General features: G+C 38.4%; 1 protein-coding gene across 1 annotated transcript; it reads right to left on the bottom strand.

Annotated features, from left to right (window-relative positions):
* Positions 1-2970: 2970 nt before the first annotated feature.
* Positions 2971-26236, bottom strand: LOC122647146 (phosphatidate phosphatase PAH1-like). Its single transcript, XM_043840638.1, has 10 exons — positions 24019-26236; positions 23313-23911; positions 23133-23206; positions 17332-17416; positions 8929-9015; positions 5766-5838; positions 3689-3732; positions 3419-3547; positions 3236-3334; positions 2971-3119 (listed from the first exon to the last, which is right to left on the bottom strand). The coding sequence occupies exons 1-10, from the start codon at positions 25508-25510 to the stop codon at positions 3066-3068; spliced, it is 2736 nt and encodes a 911-aa protein (XP_043696573.1). The 5' UTR covers positions 25511-26236; the 3' UTR covers positions 2971-3065.

Here is a 26236-nt window from a genome sequence, read left to right as displayed (position 1 = left end):
TATGTGGATCTCAGTTTTTGCAGAGTCTATACTTCTTGTAGTTGCTAAATTGCAGAAATCAATTAAACTTACCGATTATGGTTGGATTGACAATATTTTGAAAGAAAAAAAAACCCTCAAAAAATCAAAGATTTGAGAAAATCTATGATTTTCCCCTCTCAGTACATTTTCTGAGAACAGATTTATTTTGAAGAAAAGCCACAAAGGCTACGATAGCAGAGGGCCTAAATCCATGACCAAGGAAAAGCCTAAAAGGAAAATAAAAGACAAGCTAAGTCCGAATCGGCGAATGACAATTATCCCTTATGTTTTTTCTCATCTTTTCTTGACTTTCAAACATAACCTTGGGTGCTTGGTAGAACAACTTGTAAACGGATTACTGAGCTGACACCAGTAAGCGAATCTCTTTCATACTGAAGATAAAATATCAGACGAATCTCTAAATATCGCTTGAAAAACTCAGGCTGTCCGCTCCATCCAAGGTTACGAGGAATCAGCAATTCTGATTCAGCCGTATCAGTCGGGGATTAGTCGGAATTGGGTTCAGTTGATTCTGATCCGAATCGTTGGATTTCACTGATCCGATTTGGATTCTTAGAACTCTGACTCCATAGGAGGACCAATCTAAAACACACATTTCCCTCTCCGGCTGAGGTTCATCACTCTGCAAGCTGCAAGAATACCTCTGAATATCCAGGGATCAGCCCAAAATTATGGAATGACTGCGTGAAGAGTAATGATAAGCCATAGGAGAACAAACAAGAGATCAACCAATGCCACTCTGCTCTGAAACTTTTGGTGTATCGGGCAAGTACCTAATATTTGGTATCAAAGTAGAACACTATATCATGGGTTCGAGTCATGGAAAGGGCTACCTAGGAGGATTACATGGAGTAGAGTGAAAACTGTCAAGAAAGGGCTATCTGAGTGAGAGCCGCTGAGGATGACGGCTACGGAAGCGTGGTAGTTTGTTGTGTGTCTAATGGAGCCCACTCTAGTGTATGGATGCTAGATTGGGCCAGCCTAGTATAGGATAGGTTAAAGGGTTTGATTTAACACGGGGAACTCTGCCAACTCAGCCTCTAAACCGAAGAAAAGAATCAGATTGGATCCTCTGGTTGCCGTCCAAGTGAAAAAACCAATTCTTATGGGGCTTTAAACCTGCCAGATCTCTTTTTAGGGAAAATGAGGTTCTCTAGGGGGCAAGAGAGCTTCAGAAAAATTACTTGACTGAGAAGTAGTCGTTCCTTGCCAATGTTTGTACTCGTCTATCATGCTGGAACGTAACAAGTTTAACAGGCAAATAGACGTTGAAGAAGAGTTACTAGTTCAGGATTGGTAATACCTGTTTCAAAAGCTGGAGTACACACTAACTGGTTAGTGGAAATATCGCAAGTGTTGGGACGTAACAATGCTGGGGAATTCATCTTTAAGAGAACTGTCACCTCTCCAAGAATCGAACCAGAACAGGACTCTGTCACTCATCCCTACGAGCAATTGGCCATACTGATGAGGAAACACGTCCCTTATTCCTTGCAAACTGCAACTTGTTATGTGCATAGCTTGTATGGGCTTGTAGTGACATCCAAGGAGAGCATAAGCGGCTTCATGATTATTGTGCAAGTTAAAGTGTGGTTAGTTATAGTGTAAGTTGTAGTATGGCTTCCTCCTTAAAGCCAAGAGACGCGCTTCCTCTCTCATGTTTCTCTAGTCTTTCCGTCCTTGCACGTATCACATCTCCATAGGAGTAGTTACTTTTCCTGTGCTCCATCCCCTTACGATACCGTATTTAGCTTTAATGATGCTCTACCACAAGCTACCATCCTCCTCGAGTCTCCATGATCATCTACCCAAAAGGACAGTGTCGATTGCTCCCAGCTGCTCCAACTCCACATCTACCTTTAAATTGTAAGTTCTTTCCATGACACTAAGTGCATTTCCTGCTTGTGCTTGAAGGTCGCTCAGAGTAAATTGGTGCAGATTGCTTCCAATTTCTTTTCCATAGATTAGACAATTAGTAAGGAATACTGAATATTGTAGCTTCAATATCCAATATTCTAGTAAGTTGGATATGGATTTTCATTCTAATCAGTTACCCATTTGTTCTTAGCGGATGCAGGATGGGGAGACTAGAGAGAGCCCCACCTTTTCTTGCCTGAAATTTTGATTTTCTTCTTTCTTTGAATGAAAACAGAGTACTAGATCATGATTAACTCAGAAAATTGCAAGCAGCCCTGGTCATCGACCAAATAATACGTGATAATGAAGCAGGTAGAGTTTCAGACACTAGCAACAAAGAGGCAATAGCGAGACATCGGTAGTTGGAAACTAACATAACCACAAGCGTTGAATCGATTTAAATGTAAATGGAAGACTATTATCAGACAACTCTTTCAACATAACACCAGTAGCAGTTTGTATACCCTTGAGCCCAAACAGGCTCCCAGATACTAAATTAGGAAGATAACCTCTGATGACCAATTCTTTGTAGCATCAGATGGTTAATTTATCATCTTGGTGAATCATCTGGGAACTCTTTGATAAGTAACCAAGCCATCCTCTTCCAAAAGCAACTCACCCAACCTATAAGGACAGATGCAGAAAACGGGAATGCTGATCCAAAAAGGCTTAGCAAATTTTGTGGTTCAACTCAAGTATGCTATTTGGCGTGGACAGCAACCATCCGGATACTGTATTATATACTCTGAGGTTTGGTGATGCAAGGCCAGAATACCCAGACTGTTTGAATAAATAAATCTTCTATTAAAAAGAACAATACATGAGAGAATGTTAACATGGGTGCACTTATCATAGTGACAAAATCTTTATCGTATTTGAGGCCTTTTAATCCAACCTGGCACCTAAAATTTCCATTAGGAAGAAAATGGTATACAGATTATGACATCATCGTCACCTGAAATGATTAATGAATAAAGAACAAGCATACCAGGATTCTTCTCTTTTTCTCAAATTGGAGTGCAGGCCGTGAAAATAATCCCGACCCTCCCACCTTCTTGGTTGCCCCAATTGATTTTACAAAAAAAAACTCTCAATAACGTATATTGTCAATCAGTGTTAGGCAGTGGCATTTTCCAATAATTCCATGAGTTGAAATCCTCCTGCACATATATTTAAGATTCACATATACCTATAGGTTAAATAAATAATTAAATGCAAGACAAATGACAAACACTTTTTACTCGTGTTTCATTCCTATGGATTGAAAATTCCTCACCTGCTCAACTAATGAAGTGGGTGGGAACATGTCATTGACTAGCGTGTGCAAAGAGGTGTATGACTTCACATCAATGCTGTGATTGATGGCTACTTCACCCTGCCAAGTTTGGTGAAGGAATTCAAGTTGGCAAAAATGCAGTGTAATTTGAAAAATCTAACAAGAAAATGAAGGAAAAAATACCTTAGGATTGATAATGAATATTTTGCCTTTTGGGATCCCAATTTTCCGGTAGCTGAGCTCATCAGTGTCTCTATTCCCGAAGCCCGCATAGAATGGATTGTAATCTTTAGGAAAAAGTGCTTTAATATCCTAAACACAAAGTGTAATGAGTCAATCAGTAGAAGGATTATCAGCAACCAAAATTGCATAATGTAAAGTTTTATTCAATCTTATAAGATAGAAAAATTTGATAGTCCCTAGCAAGGCGTCTTTTACTGGTTATGATATTACCTCTAAACATGCAATCTTGAACTCATGAGGTGCTCTTCTTATTACTGTCAACAATAAGGAAAAATTAAGTGCAATGATCAGAAGCATATATATTTTTTTAGTTGGGGGGGGGGGGGGGGGAGGTATGTTTGGGTGTGTGCGTATACGTTAACATATACATTGCAAGACATAGCATAACAAATATCGCATGTTAGAAAACACAGATACTTAGACACCTTGAGAAAGAAATTTTCATGGTCTATCAGTATTTTCATATATACATTGACAGGCAGCAGGCAGCATATCAAATGTTGCATGTTGGAGAGCACAAGACTATTATGCTCCATATGCTAACATACAAAAAATATTAATACAGAGTTATGCCTTTGGTTTTGCAACAGTTTTTTTCCCCTTTTGATAAAAAGAACAGAAGAAAATTATTGCCGAAAAATAAACAAAAGTGCAACACATAATAGGCAACAGTAGCAGCAACAAAAACAACAACATTACAGAAGATAGCCAAAGCCCAATAAAAACAATTTAAGGACTAGTGATTTGGATACAATCCTTCATTCATAGGCTCCCAAGCTACTGGTTTTGCGGCAGTTAAATCAAATGACAGGAAAGAATCATGGTCTACGTTGATAAAATTATAAAACATGAAAGTTCTTAACACCAATAATGACTTAAAAAGTATCCAGAGCCTAGTGACGGAAAATATCCTCCTGCAGGCACATCACTGCCTTCTATGCATGTCTCCAACAACAAAATTTTAAGCCTCAAGACTGATCAGTTGAACAGCATGCCAAAGGCCTCAGATTTCATCTTTTCTTCTGGGGAGCTTGGTGTTGCTCTTCATGAGAGGGCTTTCATCCTTACAATATCAGTTCAATTTTGCAATCAACCACTATGCTGATTTTAGAAACCTTTTGAGTTCAGAATAATTTAATTTTTAAGTTTCTAACCAAGTATTAAATATGAACTCTAGTTTCCAATAAGTTGGAGTAAAAACTCTAAAAATTAAATTTCATAAACTTATTGAATATTTATAAAAAAATATTACATAAATAAACCAAATTACTACAGGAAGTGCCAAGTTGTTCCTAAAATTTGTTCATTCTAGTTCTACTTCAAATTGTATAAAATATTTACGGTGCCTCCAATCTTCCACTTCCAGACTGAGTGTAATCACCTTATCACCAAAGTGTCAAGATCATCTAATCAACTGTAACTTTACCCAGATTTATCAAAAGCCCATCACAATGTCAACCACAGCATATCCTGTACGTAGTCTCTACTGTTTCTTTATCAAATATCGTTCCGTCTGAATAAAACATGCAAGTTCTGTCTGGTTGCAAGTAAAAGGGAGGGAAGGGAAGTAAAATTAGTTTAAAAAAAGAAAATTGTACTCATTATTTTGTAACTAAAAATGTTACTAAATATGGTAGTTAAACTTTTCCAAATACTAAGAATTTGGTTGCAAATTAATGTAAAATTTAATTACTAGATTTGAGAATGTTTTAGGTTAGTTATGCAATCATTGTTGGTAGCGATTAAAACTGTTTTCATTTTTGTTTTGTTTTAATTACATTTCCCTTCAGTTCCTTCCACTTCCAACCAAACAGAGCAGCAGGGAAACAGATTAATGAGCATAATCTCATATGGCAATAGGTAGCAACTTACAAGAATAACCTTCATTTTAGGTGAAATTAGTTAACAGTCAAATTTGCAGTGAATCACTATATCAACATTATAACATGGTTTCCTTTTCCTTGATAAGCAACATTACCGAATGATTCAAACCCCTCCTTTGCAAGCTTTTTCAAGCGAGAAACACAAGTAATTTGTCTACTTGAACATATCATTTTGTTGGTGAAAGTTTAAGTAGCTGAAATAGTACAAATGGAAAGAGTGAATTTACACAATACATGCATGTATTATGATCATTGTTATTTTTTTCCCCTCTAACCAATATTAACTTAATCGATTATACAGTTCTTATAAAAAAATAAATAGATTAACAAATACAATAAACCAATTTCAAAGCATACAAAACTATTCACTTTGTGATATGAATATATGATGATTGTGATCGCACCTTCTCGGTACAATGAAGGAAATAATCCATCAGGTGAAATGACAACAGGCCCATTTGGTAATGTTTTTCCATCCTGCAACCATAAGAGTTATTAATTAAAGGGAATAGATGTTTCAATTATATTCCTAGTAGCCCTACCCTGAGTTGTTTTATGGGCAATTTGTCAAAGCTATACCAGGAGGTCCATGGTTTATGTTGTTCCTGGTGATGTATCTGTTAAAGTCAACCGGTATAAGGTTTTAAGATTACAACTTAAGAGTAGGAAACTGAATCAGACTAGAAATAGGAAACTAAACTATCTAGAAACTACTAATAAAAAAATTAACAGCATATACCGTCAGCTACATAAGTGTGTGTACATGACACATATTTATCCCAATGGTACATATGGTCATGTACCCCTTACTACCTTATACCGGTAGACTTTAACAGTAGCATTGATTGATAAGATTAGAAAGGGGGTGACCTATGGAAGTTTGACAATCAAAAGGACTTTACATAAGCTTGTCTAAAAGAAAACATGCCTAGTGCAAGTCAACATAGAAAAGGCTCAGATGTTAGTAAAGATTGGTGGCTAAGAGATAACAAAAATCCCTTCCAGTTTCCCTATATCTCGGTTTAGTCATCCACAAAAAGGGGAAGATCAAAGGGGAAGTTGGCCCTGGAATTAAGTTGGATGTATGAAATATTGAAATTGAGAGGTGCTTTCTTAGAGCAATGTAATCATCATATACTATTAAAATTGGGGGAAAATTCTAATGGGATTGCTATAAGACCAGACACACTTAGTGGAATAGAGTGTTGGGCAAACCAGGCAGGGGGAAAAAAAGAAGAGAGGATAGCCAAGATCTCGATATTGCAATGGATGATTTGCAGGAATAGAAAGGGTAGAATTAGGAAGGAGAGTAATGAAAAAAAAATTCACCTGAAATTGTTGAGCCATGAATAACAAAGACAAATAACTGCATGTGTGTGGACTGATAAGCTGAAAGTTGAAGACAATAGAAGTATAACGACCCAACCCCTCTTTTAGCATGATATTGTCTTCTTTGGCCCGATGGGCCTCAAGGCTTTAAAACGCGTCATACCAAGTAGAGGAGGCCACCCTTTATTAATAACTCAGGATCTCCCTCCCTAGTTGATATGGGACTAAGTTTGCACCCCCTCACTGTTCTCCCAAACCCACTGGTACTAGGCCATCTCTTGGTGGGGACACCTCACGGATCTCCTAGGCGGGCCGGTACTATGCCGTTTTCTTAAGGCGTTACATTCTCCCCCATTACGGGCACAGCGTCCCCGCTGTGGCCCCACCACCGGTGTTGAGAGTTTGCTCTGATACCACTATAACAACCCAACCCCTCTTTTGGCATGATATTGTCCTCTTTGACCCAATGGGCCTCGAGGCTTTAAAACGCATCTTACCAAGTAGAGGAGGCCACCCTTTATTAATAGCTCAAGATCTCCCTCCCTAGCCGATGTGGGACTAAGTTTGCACCCCTTTACCGATCTCCCAAACCCGCTGGTACTAGGCCGTCTCTTAGTGGGGACACCTCACCGATCTCCCAGGCGGGCCGGTACTGTGCCGTTTTTTTGGCGCGTTACAAGAAGGAAAATTAAACCCAAAAAAAACTTGGATTGATGTTTTGAGGGGAAAAATGGTGCTTATTTAAGGAAAAAACATGTACTCGAAAAACCTAAAATAGGCTCTTTAGTGATAGAATTTGCAAAGGGGTGAAATTCCAAGCACAATAGGGTTTGATATGGGAATAGGACAGATATGGAATTACGGCATAAACTACGGATAGGAACTGTAAAGCAATAAAAACTGGAATTAAATGTGAGAAATAAAGAAATCAGAATATCAGAACAATTAAACCAGTTTAGGCGGAAAAGGTGGAATTTAGCAACTTTCACAAGGACAATCTCCTTGGCTTCTAACTCTGGTCAAGTGACCTTTGTAATGAGGCCAACTGATCTACAAAAGAAACCCTGCTAAGTAGAATATCAAAAACAGGGCAGGTAAGAAGAATGGCCAACAAGTGAGAAGATAAATTGGAAGGGGAAAAAAAGAAAGAAAAGGAAATCACAGGGAATGAGACCAGAAAGTCCAACTGCAAAACTGACTTATATTTTATAAGACATAGTCAAATTAAGCAAGCAGAAATATAAGCCAAGGGTGCTGCCAGCTAGAACTTGGGTCACAAAACTGACTTGGAAACTTGGGAAAACTAGAAGGAAGATAGTGGAAGAATACGGGAGAGAAAAAGGTGCAGGAATCCACCTGCGGTGGCTTTAGAATCCACCAAATTCCTTTGAGAAACCACCTAAGTTGAACCACTGAATCCATAATAGAAAGTTGCAGAAAAACTGGAAATTGTATTGCTAGAATCACTGACCAGAGGAGTGTGGCCTTTACAACCTATTAATAGAATTCAGTAATGACCCATAATAATCCTATACTAACTAGGAATTAAAAGTAACAAAGTAAAACTGGGAAAAGACTTGATGCCATGGCCAAATTGGCACTCCTACAGCCCTACTAGAGCTAGGACTTGCATTATCAGCTTAGGAACAGAACTCCCACAATAGCTAGGAGTACTACTAATACTTCAAATCAGAAAATAAGAAAGCAAACTGGACTCAAAACTGACCCACGATTTGGACTGACTTGGTCTAGCTAGGTCTTCCTCTACTTATTCCTCGTTGGTACTGTGCATCATGGTCCTATGTAAAATGGATGGAGGAATAAGATTCTTTCAACTGAACTCAATTAGTTAACACAAGACTTAGCTGAGTTGAGTTGAGCTCTACCTGGGACTGTCACAGTCTAGAGAAGACATAAATGCCACTAAATTTCCTTCGATTGGTACAGGCATGCGAAAATCAAACTAGTGCGACACAGCTAGATCACTATTCCATAGACAGAGTTAGGTCACAAAGCCGCGTTGGACACCTGGACAAATTATTTTTGATGGCATGAAGCCATTCTAATTTAAGCAGTTTCTGTTCCAACAAGGGGCCTAACCTCACAGATTCTGCCTCCTTGATCCTCAGTCATCAGGAAATCAAATTAAAAGGGGCAAAGCATAAACTCGACAATTACCATAGCCCTGAGAGTAAATTAGCAGAATAAAAAATACCATAAACCAGCACATCTTAGTACCTGCTTGATGTTGAGAAGAAAACTTCTGGTTAGATATGCCTGAACAATTGCACGTGCACTCAGAAAAAGTAGTTGATAACCATTTTCCTGCAATAAAATGCAGATTGGAATCAATTCCATTTTCACATAACAAAAGGTGTTTCATGTCAACAGACTCAAAACTGAAATATTATAGAACTAAAATTGACCCTATTAGATCACACTAAGCACCATTTTTGTTTTTCATTCAAAATGGTGACAGAAATGCTAATAATTTTTGAAACCTCAACTAAAGGATGGGCTGATCCAGTGCAGCTCTATGGGCTGGACTTGAAAGATAAAAATTAATTGAGTTAAATAACTTAGATGTGGTTCTGCAGTTTAAGAAGCCAGATTGAGGCAGCCCAAAGATACCAGACCAATAGATGTAAAAGGATTGAAGGACCAATCTAATCAATTCTAGGTGACAAAAAGCTAGAGCCTTTTGCGCATGAGATCTAGAATAGGAGTGCATTGGTGAGCAGTCAACCTAACAGGAATAAAAGGTAAACCCAAGTATTTGATAGGACAACGACCCAAAGAGAGGCCAGTCTTCTCATGTAGAATAGTCTTATCAGCATCTGAGATCCCCACCAAAAAAAGGAAGGATTTTGAGAGATTGATCCAGAGGTCCGACAACCCTTTAAATTTCCTCAATCACAACATAATAGATTCAATCGAGAGGAGATTTGCCTTGGAGAAGATCATGAGATCATCAGCGAATGCCAGGTGGGAGATCTTGAGCTGCTGGTCTGTGCTAGATTAGATGCTACTAGATAGGACCTCAAGGGCTAGGGTAAAGATAAAGGGAGATAGGGGGGCAGCCTTGTTGAATCCCAACCGAAAAGTAGAAAAAAACCTGCAGGGTTACCATTAACAAGCACCGAGATCTGAGGATAGGTGAGGAGATGCAATGATAAACCCAAATTACAAACACCAGGGGGAAGCCCATCTTGATCATGACGCTGACAATGTAGTCCCATCTTAAGGAATCGAAGGCTTTATGAATATCTAGCTTTGTGAGGGCAGCAGGGGAATGGCCTTTTCTATCAAAACCTCGGACCAGCTCATTACAAAGGAGAATGTTATCTGAAAAAATTCTTTCAGCGATGAAGGCCGATTGGTTGTCACTAACAAGGGAATCCACTACCATCTTGAGACGATTGGCGAGCACTTTGGCAATAAACTTATATAATAGATTGCACATGGAGATGGGGCTGAAGTCTGACATGGAGGAAGTACCTTCTTTCTTAGGGATGAGACAGAAATGTTTGGTTGATTCTTTTAATCTGTCTGGGATTGTAGAAGAAACTCTGAAGGGCCTTGATGATATCAACTTATGTTGTTTTCCTTGTGTGTGAAACCCTAGTTGATATAACATTAAAAACTCTTATGATGTTGATGGTGGATATTTACATGGAGTACTGCTAGCACCTTGCACATGGAGTTTCTACACTATTGTTGAGGTTTACAACAGATATTGAAGTCAAATATAGCCTGCGGTTCCTCTGTCTTTCTCCCTTTTGGCTGACAACTTGATATTGGGCATGTCTCGCAATCTAACCGTTGGATGGATGAGATATTTTAGGGTTTATCCCTATGCACTAGACTCCTCTATTGATCCGAAGATGGTGCTGATCAGATAAATGGGTTGGTATTTCCTGGTACTTTCTAAATTCTGGAATTGTGAGTTTCTATTTTCTGATCAATCTTTGTAACTACGCATGCAGCCATTGGATTGGTCCAAGGTTTTGGGCTGTTAAACTACCTGCTCCTGCCCTATACTCAACCTATTTTTTTGCCACATCCGACGTGCTGATTAGTAGCTAGTTAGCTATTTGAATTCTCTTAATGCTGAACTGTCGTCTTCCGCGGTTTTGGTTTTTGGAGTTTTTAGTAGCCTGCTGCCTGCGGCCGGTGTTCTTGCTGTTGTTTTGTCTAGTCTTTCACCTTTGTGCCTTGCTTTCTACCAGCACAATTGGTAACAATTTCTTCTACTGTTGGTTGCTACTACTATTTGCGGTTTTTCTTATTGGAGTTTTTTTATCACTTGCAATTGGTTCTGTGAATTTCTCACTAGTCAATAGTTGATTCTATTATCTTAGCACGGCTGATGTTAGCCTCTTATTGATTGTGCTTCTGTTATATATTCAATGGGTGATTCAAAGTCTTCTGTGGACTCTGTGAATGTCCAAATCACTGCCATATGGCTTAATGGTGCCTCCAACCATTTTCTTCTATGGTCACAAGCGGTAAATGTTATATCAATGCTGAAGGGAAATTAAAATACTTAATGTCAGAATCTCCCTCCACTGACTCTAAGGATTATTAGGAGTGGATGTGTGAAAATGATACAATTCTTGTATGGCAGTGGAACAATATGGATTCGTCAATCGCTGCCAATGTTAGGTGAATGGGATGATTCAAAAATAAAGGTTTTCCCAAGACACAAATGTCCCGTGTATATGATCTCTATGAGAAAATCTTCTCTTTCAAGCAAGGTGATAAGTCCATAGATGAATAGTGCAGTACCCTCAAGGGTATGTGGGAATAACTTAATGTCTATCAGCCCCTCACAACTGACTTATATTTATTGAAAACCCAACATGTAGAATTTCAAGTAGCCAAGTTTCTAGCTGGTTTAAATGCTTGGCGGTGAAAGATTCTCCTCTATGAATGAAGCATTCTATCATATTTAATAGATTTGTATCTCTCTTTCTTACTAAGTCTGATTCATCTTCCTCTTTCAAGGACAACTCCCACCTTTGTTGCAGGTGGTTGTGGTTCTGCTTTTCTTGTAAGTTTTGGGTCAAGGGGAGGTCGAGGACATGGCACTGGTGGAGGTAAAGGACAGTAAATTGACCAAGCATTGCATCAATATTCGCATTGTGGCAAGGTCAATCATACAGTTGACAAGTGTTGGGTTAAATATGGCTAACCTCAGTGGGCGCAACAACTAGCTAATACTTCAGTGATGGAGGTAACTTCTGATGTGGGGTTATTAAATGACACTAATGTTTCTTCTTCATCTAGAGGTGGTCAATCTGCATCTGTCTCTCGTGAAGATTTGGTCACTCAATTACAAAAACGTGCCCAACAGCTTGAGTCATCCACCTCCTCATCCACTACTACTTTAGCTCATACAGGTAGTATAACGCTACTTGCTTCTTCGTCTCCTCCTCCTTGGTATTGATTTTGGGGCTACTTCTCATATGACTGGTAAGTCAAATGTGTTATCCTCCTTTCATAAAATTAGTCATCATTCTTGAGTTATTCCACTACTACTTTAGCTCATACAGGTACTACAACGCTACTTGCTTCTTCGTCTCCTCCTCCTTGGTATTGATTTTGGGGCTACTTCTCATATGACTGGTAAGTCAAATGTGTTATCCTCCTTTCATAAAATTAGTCATCATTCTCAAGTTATTCTTACTAACAAAACTTCTACTCCCATATCTTGTCATGGTATTGTTTCTCCTACTCCATGTGCCTCAAGCCCTCAATAACCTTTAAATATTCTTTCTATGGGTCAAATTAATTAATCTTTAAACTGTTCAGTTATGCTTTTTTCCATCATATTATGTTTCAAGATCTGTAAACAAGGAAGACAATTGATGGAAGGCATGAGAAGGATGGTCTCTACTATCATGATGATGTTTTGTCTTCTACAACCGCTTCTGCTTCTTCCAATAGTAATTTCCCTCTTCAATGGCATTATCGGATATGGATGTTTCTCTCTCCATGCTTCAACAGATGATTCTTAGTTGCAAATCCATTTCCCTTATTAAGTGGAAAGCTTGTGAGCTGGGCAAGCATCATCGTACAATGCTTCCTTCTCGTGATGTAGTTAGCAGTCAATCCTTACTTTCTTTGGTTCATTCAGGTATATAGGGTCCGTGTCGTGTAAAAAATTGGTCTAGTTTTTTGTATTTTGTTATTCTTGTGCATGATCATTCTTGTTTGACTAGGTTGTATTTATTGAAGATCGTTCACAATTCTTGTCTGTCTTCAATGATTTTATAAATAAAACCTTTAAAGTTTTTCACTTTGATAATGCTCTTGAATACACAACATGAAATTCCATCCATCTGTTCTGAGTATGGTATTATTCATCAGACTAACTGTTCCTACACTCCTCAAGAGAATGGTATGGCCAAATGAAAGAATCAGAAACTGCTAGAAAGTGCTCATTCATTCTTATTCCAATATAATTTTCCTAAGACTTTTTAGGAGATGTTGCTTTGACTGCATGTTATTAGATTAACTGAATGCCATCATCTGTTCTTCAAAATTAGTCTCCTATGTGGGTTGTCTTTCCTAACACCCCATTGTTTTCCCTGCCAACCCAAATTTTTTGTTGTACTTGTTTTGTTTATAATTTGAGCCCTAGCATTAATAAATTGCTCCTCGGGCTGCCAAATGTGTCATTCTTGGATACTCTCATATTCAGAAATGCTATAAGTGTTACGACCCAGTAACCAGGAAACAGTTTGTCAATGATGATGTTACCTTTTTTGAAGGTACTCCTTATTTCTTTGCTGAGAGTCATGTTTTGGAACCTGATCTTGTCAGTTCTCCACCTATCCCTGTGTTGCTTCCTCTTACAGTTTCTTCATCTTCATCACAACCACTAAAACTTTATCAATGTCATCCTAAGACATCTGTTTCAGATGCTGCTGCTCCTTCTTTGCCGCCCGCCACACAGTCCGATACTTTATCTGCAGGTCTTGCTTCGTCATCAACCACTACTGACTTAAAAGCTACTCTTCGCCAAGTTATTCATTCGTGCACTCAACGTTCTTTGGTCACCTATCCTATTGAACGTATGTTTTTATCTCCCATCTTCCATCTCCTATTCATGGCTTTTTTGCTTTATCCTTATCTGCCCACTCTATACCTAAATCTTACCGAGAGGCGCTATCTCATCCTAGTTGGAAATCGACTATGGATGTAGAAATGGATGCTTTGCTAAGTCGTAAAACACGGACTTTAGTTGAGTTGCCTCCAGTTAAGGAGCTAGATGAATGTTGTTGGGTCTATACCATTAAGTATCACCATGATGGATCTGTTGAGAGGCTTAAAGCTCACTTGGTGGCCAAGGGCTACACTCAAACTTATGGTGTTGACTATTTTGAGACTTTTTCTCTTGTCGTCTGGCTGGACTCTGTGTGTGTTTTTATCTCATTGGCTGTTAATCTTGACTGGCCTTTGAATCAACTAGATATAAAGAATGTTTTTCGATATGGTGATTTATGTGAGTATGTCCATATGGAGCAACCTCTTGGGTATGTTTCTCAGGGAGAGGATAAAAGGAAAGTGTGCAGGCTTCACAAGGCAATCTATAGTTTGAAACAGTTTCCAAGGGTTTGGTTTGACAAGTTTAGCAAAATTGCCATGGTTGTGGTTTTGCACATTGCTACTCTAATCACTCCATGTTTGTTCTTCATCAGGATTCCAGGGTGACTATTTTGGTGGTTTATGTTGATATTATTCTTTCTGTAAATAATTTGTCTAGAATTGAAAATGTCAAAACTTATTTACAGCAACATTTTCAAATGAAGGATCTATGTGATCTCAGGTATTTTCTGAGCATTGAGGTTGTTCAAAATAAAAAAGGATATTAATCTTTCTCAGAGGAAGGATGTTCTTGATTTATTGTCTGAGACTGGTATGTTAGCCTCTAAACTTGTTGATACTCCCATAGATCCTCATCAAAAGCTCGCAACCTGTGACGACAAGGAGTTTGCAAATAAGCATCAGTATCGACGGCTGGTTGGTGAACTTATTTATCCTACCGTGACTAGACCCGGCTTTTTTTTTCTTTTTTTTTTTTAGTGTGTTATTAGCTAGTTCATGGAATCACCTAAGCAGGTTTATTGGGAGGCTGCATGTCGCATTATTCACTATCTTAAAGGATGCTCCGGGGAAAGGTTTTGTTTATAAACCCAATGGCCATGTCGATCTTATTGGTTATTCAGATGCTGATTCGGCTAGTGCTTAAGGTGATAGGAGGTCTACCACTGGTTATTGTACATTTGTTAGTGGTGAGGAATAAGAAACAAATCACAATGGTGAGGTCTGGTGTTGAAGCCATGTATAGAGCTATAGCTCATACTGCAGCTGAGTTGATGTGATTTAAATCTTCTCTTCTATGACTTGGTTTTTTGACTAGCAAGCCTATTCACATGTACCATGATAATCAGGATGCCATCTATATTGCTAGTAATTAAATTTTTTTTTTAAAAATCCCGAATATTACCTGGGACCCGGGCCAGCCCTTAGAATTTTATTAATGTCAAAATTTGGAAAAAGAATACAAGGGACGCCTTACCCCAACCCAAGGAGCATAACCCTCAACAAACACTGGGCCCAAACCCATACAAGCAAGACCAGGAAAACAAGACTCTACTTTCTGAGGACGGGCAAACCAGCACTGTCTTCCCGAAGAATACGCTGCAGATGAAAGGACTAAGCATATTGAAGTTGATTGCATAGTTGTCAAGGCATCGCCTAGGCGAGCCTTGGTTGCCTTGCGTTCAGGCCCCACTCCAATGCTTGGGCCGCCTAGAAGCCGTGAAAACTATGGTTGATTGCCATTTTGTTCATGATGCTGTGATAAGGAAGTAGACCTCCACAACGTTTGTTAGCTCTAGTCAACAGATTGGTGATCTGTTTAGTTTTACTAAAGCATTATTTAAAAGTGTGCTTCAAGGCTGTTCCAAGTTAGGCATGATTGATATTTATGCTCCAACTTAAGGGGGAGTGTTAAAACATTAGTACTATTATCGCTAGGGTGTTTTTGTAATATTTTTGCTGGTTTGGATCTTCTATGTGTTATGTAAGTTATGGGGCGCATACTTGTAATTTTTATATTCTGTTTTGGTTATATAATACACTGCTACGGAGATTAACCTATTCTCTCCAATAGGTAGCTCTAGTTTTCTCTCCCTATTCTCTTCTTCTCTCTTTCTTCTTGTTATGGTTGGTTGTTCCAAGTCTGAAATTATCACAGATATAATTGCTATTTATTTTTAAATTCAAAAATAATCCTTCTTAAACACCTCTTAGGGATATAAGTACAGGATATTTCAAGAAAAATCATAGTCTGATATTTTTTTTTTCAAGCACTTTCCTGGGTTTGATCTCCTTGGCATTGTTGAAGGTTATGATGTAGATCAAAACATGAAGAAAAGGGCAAAAACACTGTTCACGAAACTACTGTTCACATGAACAGTGATATGGGCCCCACCTGGACAGCTGGCTTAGAGGAGTTGATGTTAGGTTTTATTTTATTAGACTTTTATTTAGTTTCCTATTTGAGTTGTAATCCTAATTGGGAATCCTAGTATAGTTCTCTAGTTTTTATTTTTGTTGGGAATCCTAGTTAGACTCTAGTTTCTATTTTTTGTTGGGAATCCTTTATAGAGTTTAGTTTCTATTTTTGTCTGTGTCATTAGGTTATATAAACATTGTAATCAGCTCTTGAGAGCCCACGATTTAATGAATAAAGTTATGTTGCTGTTTGCAATGCATTGTCCTGAGATAGGCTGAGATAGCCAACCCCTCCTATCCCTATCCCCATTCTTATATGTTCTCCATCGATTTCTAATCCCTACTCTGAGTTTATTTCCTGTTCACAACTGAGATCATCCGATTCCCAGAAGTGCTGCTGAGATCATCTACTCAAGTCTATATTGAAGTCCTCAAGTGCTGCTACCAAAATTGTTGATTTGACAGTCAAATCACACCTGTGGCTGGGCTTTGTTTCTATTTTCCTGCTGCAACTTCAACCCTGTGGAACTTGAGTTCCTACCATTGTTTTCAGTAATATTTGGAGGACAAACTTCTATCTATATCCCCTCCATTCGATCCCAATTTGGGTTAGATCTGCTAGCTGGTTTGAGTCCTATTTCTTATCCTTCTAATTCTGAACCTAGTTTCTAATTTCATTAGTTTGCAATATCTCAGCAGCTTGTAACCCCTTTGGTCTGAGACTTCCAGGGTTTGATCAGCCCTTAGAGGTCTACTTTCGGTTGGTGATTAAACCCCATCTAGTGACACCATTATTTAGGGTTTGAATACCTACTGTTTTCCCCGAGTTAAACCTACTGTTTACAGATCTGATTTTGGTGTCTATAATTGACTGTAAGTCTGAACTTAGAACCCGTTGGTATAATTATTGAGATCCTGCTAGAGACTAGGTCACTGTGAGTCTGTGACTTGGTCTCACATTAGGTTGTGGGGCTCCAATACCTTCATATTTTCACTTGTTATCAATAAAAAAACACATCCAACATCCAATTATTTTCAGGAATATAAGTTTGTGTTTTGAAATGAACAAATTCTATGGAAAATATTGATGTTGAAATATAAAAGAAAACATACCTTAATGGCAGAGAAAAGCCGTGCTACTCCAGATTGCGTCCAATCCTTCCCCACTAGTGGCATGAATTGACCAAGGACATCCGACCTTAAAAGCATGCGTCAACTATATTAGAAAAGAAGGCATTAATTCTAAGTAAAAGGTTTCACCCTTATCTGACCACTACAACCACAAAATTAAGAATGTTGTTGAGATAGAAAAGAAAGAACAGGGAGAAAAGTAGTAGTCTGTGAGAACATACAACTATTATCTTATGAAGTTAGCATGGTGCAACATTTCAACCATAGTTACCATATCCAAATTTATTAATCACAAGTAGATCAGACACATGCTGACCACTCTGTCCATGCTGTTAGAACATGAGTTACACCAGAACTCACCAAAACACATGCATCATGCAGACTGCTGCCTATAAACAACAGCATACTGATTACACATATTGTTGTACATATTTGATCATCAACAGAAAATATTAGACTCAAATTCTTGGTTATACAATTTTGAAGGAGTCAAGGATCAACCCACAAACATAAAGACAACAAAGAAAACTTCACCATACTCGTTCCTACATCCTTCGGTGAACCAAAACAAACCCATCTACCAAATTCAATTCTACCCAAACTAACCCCCTCCGCCAAAAGAAGCTCTCAACACACAGCAGACACAACAGGAAGAAGATTGGTAAGAGTTGAACCTCTCACTGTGGGGCTACTCCCTACAGCCCATGCCCCGTTCAGTGGACACTCCTGTTCCCTTCCCTGTGAAACAAGTCATAGATTCACCAGCAGAAAAAAAAAATGAGGCGGATTCTCAACATTAATAACCTTAGAGGTCATAGAGCAAAATGTCCCCACTCAGATTGGGATGAGACAGGAAGATCCAATGCATCTGGGTGGCACTGCCTGATATGGGTTGTGACCTAACAACACTAATTAGATATATAAAGGAATAAGAATGACAAGAGTTTCCTGTGCTATAAACCCATGCCACTACCATGCTCCCTTAGTGTTTATTCCTAAAATTTCTAGTTTAGGAAACCGTAGAGATACTAAATATAGCATGCCACATGATCTGAGTTGGTAACAGAAGGGGCGCCAACGTACAATGGTGGCATCCCTTAAATTGGATTGCAAAAAATGAGGTCAATCGAAAGGTTGATCCAATGTATGGTGGCATCTCCTGATTTGGATTGCAATGAACGAGGTCGACCAAATCTATTGGGGTGGGATCAGGAAATAATTCAAGGATCAGCCGATCCTGACAATCTGATTCAACATTGACTTGGCAGTAATTCTTGATCCAAGACTAAGAGAAATGAAAAAAAGGCCTCCTTTGGCCATTTTAGTCATTGCAAAGATGCCTCTTGCTCTCAAAAATCTACTCAATGTTAATCAATAAGTGGACCTTATATGACAATAGGAATACAAAGAAAATCTTTAGTTAGGTCTCTAATGCAATTCCAAGACCCTAATTTTGGGTTGCTATGGGCCACAGGTGACAAATATAAGAGACAATGGCAATTCTGCAAATATTGAAGTTCTGGACCCTTTTGGAAGATATAAAGGACCCGGGGAAAGAGGGGTAAATAAATTTAAGAGAACAGGACTTCTCTAGAATTGTCAATCAAGCCGGGAGTAAAACAGAATCAATATATGAATAGGGGGCTTTTAGATAATAACAGGAAGGATGTGGCCTTAGTTGTAAATAACAGGAATATTGATGAGGTAATACACTGGGTTAGTTAGGGATTCTTTCTTTTAATTGGGAATATTATCCAATCAACCAGCACTCAAAATAACCAGCAAAAATAAATATTAATTGCTGAAACTGAATCTGGCGGTAAGAACACGATCAGATTTGAAATCAATTTAGAGCTTTCAAGTCATCAAACTCCTACTGATGACTGGTGGTTAAGAAACATTTAATACAACAACAACAAACTCAGCTTTATCCCAACTGAATGGGGTCGGCTATAGGGATCCTTGCAAAACAAAGTAGGGAAAACTGACTGAAAGTAAGACGAATGAAGAAATGAAGACAAAAGAGATGAGAAGTGAGAAACATTTAATAATGATAAATAATAAAAAAAAACCACAGGTCCACAACGTATAACTGTATAAGTATATCCATAAATACCCCTATTGGACCGAAATCCAGGTTTACACCCAGTTTTCCTTGGCCTACGTTTCCAGAGTGGTCCATAATGGTCCAACCATGATAATGCTACTACTCAGTCCCAGTGACTTGGAGGGAAATCAAAACAAACCCCACTCTTAATGAAATTGGAAACGTAATGAAAGTAAATCTGATATTTAAAGAAGAATATTAAAAACATCGAGAAACTAACCCAGGCAAAGTAATCAAGAAGAAAAGATCAATAAAAACAAAAACAACTAAACAACAGTGATAGCTTAACCATAATCAGGAACCAAAGAATTCCTGCAACAACCCAGTAGTCTATCATTCCATAACCAACAAATGCAAGAACTCCGGAAATGATATATTTATAGACTCCCAGCCTTTCCTACTTCAGTTCAATAATGTCATTAGGTATCTTTACTTAGGTCCCAATAAAACTAAGATTCCTACTGTGACTGCAATTACAACCTAGAAACTCCATGAATGCTAAATGCTTTCCAATGAATAGAAATATTGACTTACGAAATAGACTAAATAAAATCCCTAACCTAAATTTACTTCATTAACTAGAAATCCATCAGACTGACACCATCCACTGCCATTTAATGGTCATAACTTTCCTAATACAACTCCAATAGCCAGATCTTCGCTCTTTGAAAAGGTAACTGAATAAGCTTTTAAGCGACAAAATAAAACTAACCAGAGAAACCTTGATTCTCCAAAAATAAATCTGAAGAGAAGTGAAAGAAATAACCCATATGATGACCAGAAATTCAAAAGTAACCTCAGCTAGATTATTCCACACAAGTCACAAGGTGATCTCCCTTGAGTTGAATATGGGCTTCCCAAATAAGAAACATCATCATCACAAGCTTGAGATGCTCCTTCATCAGGGATACCATTTTCGGCTTTGTATTTTTTCTTTGTGAATCCAACAATTTTAAAAAAAATCTTGATTTTTTTAATGTATTTCACAAGGAATATTATATTTATGGCAGATTAATGAGTTTGGCTCCAAACAATTTATCTTCCTTACCTTTATTGTTGGATTTGTTGCAAATTACTTGATAAGATCATATTATGGTCTGAATAATTATGATGGTTTTGTAATGAATATTCTATGTGTATGGTACATATTTTGTCGCAGGTTCTCTCCTGCCACCAAACCTTTCAGTTGGTTTGGACTAAAGGATATCCTCAAAACTTCAGTTTTTTTTTATGTGCACAGATTGTAAGGATAGAATTGTAACAGGACATCATCTTATTCATGTTAGTCTCTGTTGGAGGTCCATGGGTGTCCATGGACCTCAGAACCGTGGGAATGTTTTCATTGTCTAAGTAGTTTAGATATTCGTTATATTTCCTTATTATTGATACCTATTGTAAGCATGGAAGAAAAACTTGACTGAAACCTGTCGAAACCACTGAATAAACTCGGTTTCGCAGGTTTCCGAGACTAGTTGAAGGGGGATTTTATAAAATCTCTGGATTCGACCGGGTTTCGATGATTTCGACTAGTTTAGACCAAATTTCGGTGGTTTTGACACATATGCCCATCGAAACTAGGACAGGCAGGTATTTATGCTAGAAACCAGGCCAGACACTTAGTTATGTCTAATATCATTTAAGTAAATGTATTTGTATTTCATTTACTTAAGATATTATTCATAAATAAGCAAATATCCCCTATTTAAATCCAAAAAATAGTGAAAAAATAAAATTCCAAAAAGAAAAAAAAGTCAACCCCCCAGTTCAATAACAAAAATTGGATTTTCGACGGTAGGTGCAATTTTCAACTTTCTAATGCTGGGGTTTTTCTCAAATCTAAAAATTTCATAAATCTTAATATGGTAAAACATTGCTAAAAACCAAGAGTGTGGTAAAATATTCATTTGTTTTGATGTCCAAATTTTTTTTTCTTCATTCAGAGCGATTTTGACAGCATTCGCGCACACCAAATTAAGTTTGATCGGTACATAACTCCTTCAATATAAATCAGATTTAAGCAATCTTGGAATTGTTGGAAAACTATCAAAACAAAGCTTTCTAACAAATCCAAGATTGCTTAATTCTCATTTATATTGAAGGAGTTATGTTCCGGTTAAACCTTATTCGATATCATGTCCAAGAATAATATACAATATCAAACTTGGATCAAAACCACAAGTAATATTTTTAGTATTCTCTATGTGAAACTAATGCATGGATTGAGTTTAAAATGTCAAAAATAGGCAACACAATAAGAATCAGGCCAAAAAAAAACAACTTTTGGGCCTCGAAACCAAGGTTCGAGTTAGCCTGGAGAAAGTCCCTCGGTCGAAACCGAGACGAACTTGTTTTCTGGATGGTAGAAACCTAGTCGAAACCCGAGTTTTAGAACCTTGATTGTAAGTAGGTGTTAGTTTCCTATTGTGTTTAGACCTCAGGAATAGCTGGCTTAAGTGTTTCATTCCTTCTGTAATTCATCGACTTTTATTATCAATAAAGCTGCTGGTACGATAGGAGATTATTCACACTCCATCGTCCAGTTTTCTCTCCCTCTTCCTTCTCTCCATTCTCTTCTTCCCATCTCTCTTTTCTTCTGGTTATCAAGGATTGATACTGTTTCAATTCACAAGGAACATATCTTGCCTAAGGGTCTTTTTGGTATCATTTTTCATTTTGTTTTTGGCCTATTTTTTTTATAAAAAAAAAAATCATTACTAAAAACCTTTTTGATCAAAAAATAAAAACTGTTTGGTAAATGCTAAACACAATAGATTGTAGAATGAAAAATAAGTTTGGTAACTATCTATGTGTAAATAATTTTTATAACATTTTTGAACAAATGGGCTCAAAGCCCATATAGTAGGTGAAAAAAATCTCCCATCACCCATCTTCTTTCCCAATCAACTCTAAACCTGTTTGTTTGATGGGGTAGTTGTACGAACACCAGTGCCTGTGCATCTTACCCATCGCTGCAAGCTCCGCCACCACGATCGGGTATGCCCAGCCGTTGCAACCCGCCGTTGCATCCACATCTCCATCTTTTGTTGCTCATCCTTCCAAGCGCTTCAGCCAGTATGCTTCCCCACTTTGACAGTCCGAAACTTCAAAATTTTTTAGCATGTCTCTCAAACTGAATTTACTTACTATATCTGCCCCTCTAAAGAACATTTTTAAGGTAAATCCTATTTCTAGTTTTTACCTGAAAATTTTCCTTTTACATGGTTTTTATCTGGAAACAAACAGAGCCTTAAATAACAAAACAAAGAGTATCCAAGACCAGGAGAAAGTTGATAGGACAGATTTTTCAATCTCATACTTCTCTCAGTAATGGTCCTAATGGAGGATTTATAAGGAATCAACAAATGCTTGAAATCAACGGAAATGTGTTCTCAAGAAACGTAAATCTCATCGGTGATCCCACAACAGGGTAACAACAAAAGCATCTCTTACAAAAAATTATTTCTTTGCAGCCAATTCCAACTTAAAAAAATTCAGTTCAATCAATGATTGTAGAAAAGGAATGCAGAGTTAGCGCAAGTCGGTCCATTCACCAATCTGAACCTCAAACAAGTTCAACTAACGGGGAAAGAAACCAAAATGGTACAGAGAGAGACACAGAATACTTAAGCATGATTTGACACCCAATAAATTAGCAGAGCAATCCATGTAAACTTACTTGGTAATGGTCCCATCAACATCAGAGATGACAATCCGTGCATTCCACTTCCACAGGTAGATATGGGCATCAACCTGTTGAAAAAATCGCAACATATATCAATTAAAAAGCACCTCCGATGGCAATTCAACTGATAACATTTTCAGTAATAAGTATCAATTATAGATGTGAGTGACAAACCTTTTGAGTTCCTAGGACCCTGGTAGAAAAACTGAAGGTTACCATATTCTGACCTTCTTTAAGATTCAAAGAAGCAATCTGCTCAGTAGTGGGAACAATTGTTCTTACTATCTGCTTATGACGAGACTCACTGTCACCCCCGGATGTTGGAGATGGTTCCAGAGGTGGGTTTTGTGAGCCAGGTTCTGAATCAACAAACACCTCCTCAGTTGATAAGTTACTGGTGGTGTGCTGGAGAGTTTTAACTCTTCTAAATGGTATTGGCCAAAGCCTCCATCTGCGGCTAGAAGGTGAGGAAGTGGCTCCAGAATCATCTTCCTGGGGCTTTGGTGACTCATCCTGTTCGACAGGAATTGCATCTTTTGGCTCAACAGGTAAATCTAAACCAAATGCAGCCATTCCGAGAATCACAGGAGCAGCTTTATCCCATGTTAAGTACCTCTCTTTAAATCTAACAATAAGGTTTTCATTCTTAGTAATCAATGCCGCAGAAGCTTTGAACTCCTCTTCAGATATGCAATGTGCATCAAAGGCTACACCAGCAGGACCCATCCCCATTCCAGCATAAAGAAGATTTGCACATAGAGAAATCTCAAATCCTACAAGCCATAAAAAGGATTGATGAAATATTATGAATAATAATTAACGAGTCACGCATAAAAGTCTTAGTCCATTTTCAGGGTTAAAAACTGCTGAGGGTACTTACCCATTCCTCCACCTAAAGCTCCTTTCTGAATTTCTGCTATCTCATTGCGACTGCATTCTTCTTCAAGCGAAGGTCCTCCTGGACTACGGTGTAACCCAAGAGCTTCTGGTGCTACACCAAATTGTTCATCCTTCCATCCTGGATCATTGCTTACAGAATGGACAGACATGCTGTCAGAATCATCATTATCAGATCTCTCATCTATCAAATTATTGTTCTCAAAAGCCTCAACATCAATGCTTAAACCTGCAGATATACTGTTGCCGGCAGAACCTGGACTAGGAGGTAGGGATAACCCAATACCAGCATTGAATACGGGATCATTTGTGGCTTCAGTTTGCTCCTTTGCTGGAAGACTGGAAGGAGAAACAGCAAGTGGATCTTCAGTGCCTTGTTTTGTGGTCACCTCCATGCATGGAGAACCAATGTTTTGAGCATCTGCAACTCCAATGCGTAAATCTGAGAAATCTGAGCGACTCCCAAAGATCTCTTTCTTTGAGTGACCATGATCTCTTTTGATGCTTTCAATGGTCTGAGCATCTTGAGTTTGTGGGATAACTTTGTTGGCAATTTCACAAACTTCAGAAGGATTCTGATCAGCCTTGTCAACATCACATATGGGTATGCCTTCTGAGGTACTATTAGGTGCAGATACATCAATATCACTCAAATAATCAGCAGCCCATCCATCTTCACCAGTACAAAACTCCTCATTGCCTCCAGTATAGTCGGTTCCGTCACCTGGACCCAGATGAAATTGTGGCGTACTTAACTGCAGATTATCCGTGTTTTGTTCCAATGAAGAGATTGGTGCTGTCAGTATGTGCCCATCCACACTCACCAACACCACCTCTGAGTCTTGACCCTGAGATTCCACAACATTCTCAACATGATCTAAGCTCTCATAACGATAAGCCTCAAACTCTGATGACCCAATGGAATCCGCTCCATGAGATTTGTCGCTTTGAAATGTATATAGCTGTCTTTCGTTAGCTGCTTCAACATTCTCAATTTGGTCTATATTTAAGGAAAGACATTCATTGGAAATAAAAAATTCCTCTGTACTGGATACAGCATTTTCATCTCGACTAAGACTTACGCAATTATCATTACTACTGTCGTTACCAATGCTACAGCTGCCATTACTTTCTAGCTGTGGAACTTCTGGATCCTCAGGATTCTTCTGAAGCCCGTCAATCTTCTGATCTTTACTGGGCAGAACCTCTGCAATTAAATACGCTTCACCAGAATTATCAAGGTACATATGGAAACCAGCTTCTACTCCATTTACAGAGATGCGAACAATCTTCTCAGAACCTTTAAGGACACCTTGAAATTTACCAAATCGCACATACCAAGGGGTGCTCCGGTAGGTCCCATCCTGCTGCTCCACAACAATAACATCAACAGCCCCACCAAAGGGATGGAATGGGGTAGCAACAGAGTAAACACCCTGAGAAATGATGCTCCCGACCTTACCTACCACATTCATCCTCCCAGCCAAGCTAATAACCCAACATTATTTTGTTGGTGGAGGAGGGAAGGTCGAGCAAAGGCCTAAGCAACTACCTAGGACCTTAATCCTTCGTCTTCAAGAATGAAATCCAGAAAAATTAAAATAAACGATATCTGAAACAACCAGACGAAGAGAAGAGCCTTTCGTTTTCTATTTGTTTCCAACATATCCTTCAGTAAAGATTCCAATTTCTGCATGAAACACGAAACTCAAATACTCAACGTAACGAAGACAATTTACAAGAAATAAGACATTCTTGAAACCAGAAATCAGTAATCAACGTAATCACGTAAAACGAACAAAAAAGAACCAAAAGTTATGATTTTGGAAGATATTTTGAACCAGCGAATCCTATTTTCTACCACCATTTGAGCGGGAAAGACCAAAACATAATCGAAAGAAACAATAAATCTAGAAATCAAGAAATGAGGGCAAGAGATCTTTCAGATTGATATCGCAACTCGCAATTCACAACTCAAAACAGGAAATCAAAAATGGAGAAAGTCCTGTGCGAACAATCGCAACAAGAAGAAATACCTATCTGGGAGCTGCCGACTGACACAGCTTTAGCATTTTTCTTCTTTTTTTCTCTCCTTTTCAACTTTTCCCTTCTTTCTGCAGCTATTTCTCCATTTCTTCCTGCAAACGCTCGCAGAAGTTAAAAATGGCGTTTGGGAGTTGGGGTGGACAGGACAACGAGCG

Source organism: Telopea speciosissima, chromosome 1, assembly GCF_018873765.1.
Source record: "Telopea speciosissima isolate NSW1024214 ecotype Mountain lineage chromosome 1, Tspe_v1, whole genome shotgun sequence".
Taxonomy (NCBI): domain Eukaryota; kingdom Viridiplantae; phylum Streptophyta; class Magnoliopsida; order Proteales; family Proteaceae; genus Telopea; species Telopea speciosissima.
Note: the sequence above shows the minus strand (reverse complement) of the source record. Positions and strands in the feature narration are given on the sequence as shown.

Coding starts and splice junctions, on each gene's coding strand:
- LOC122647146 (XM_043840638.1), bottom strand. CDS start 25,510: ATGAATGTGGTAGGTAAGGTCGGGAGCATCATTTCTCAGGGTGTTTAC. Junction 23,207..23,312: donor GGGTCCTAGGAACTCAAAAG/GTTTGTCACTCA, acceptor TTTTTTCAACAG/GTTGATGCCCATATCTACCT. Junction 17,417..23,132: donor GTTGATGGGACCATTACCAA/GTAAGTTTACAT, acceptor CATGCTTTTAAG/GTCGGATGTCCTTGGTCAAT.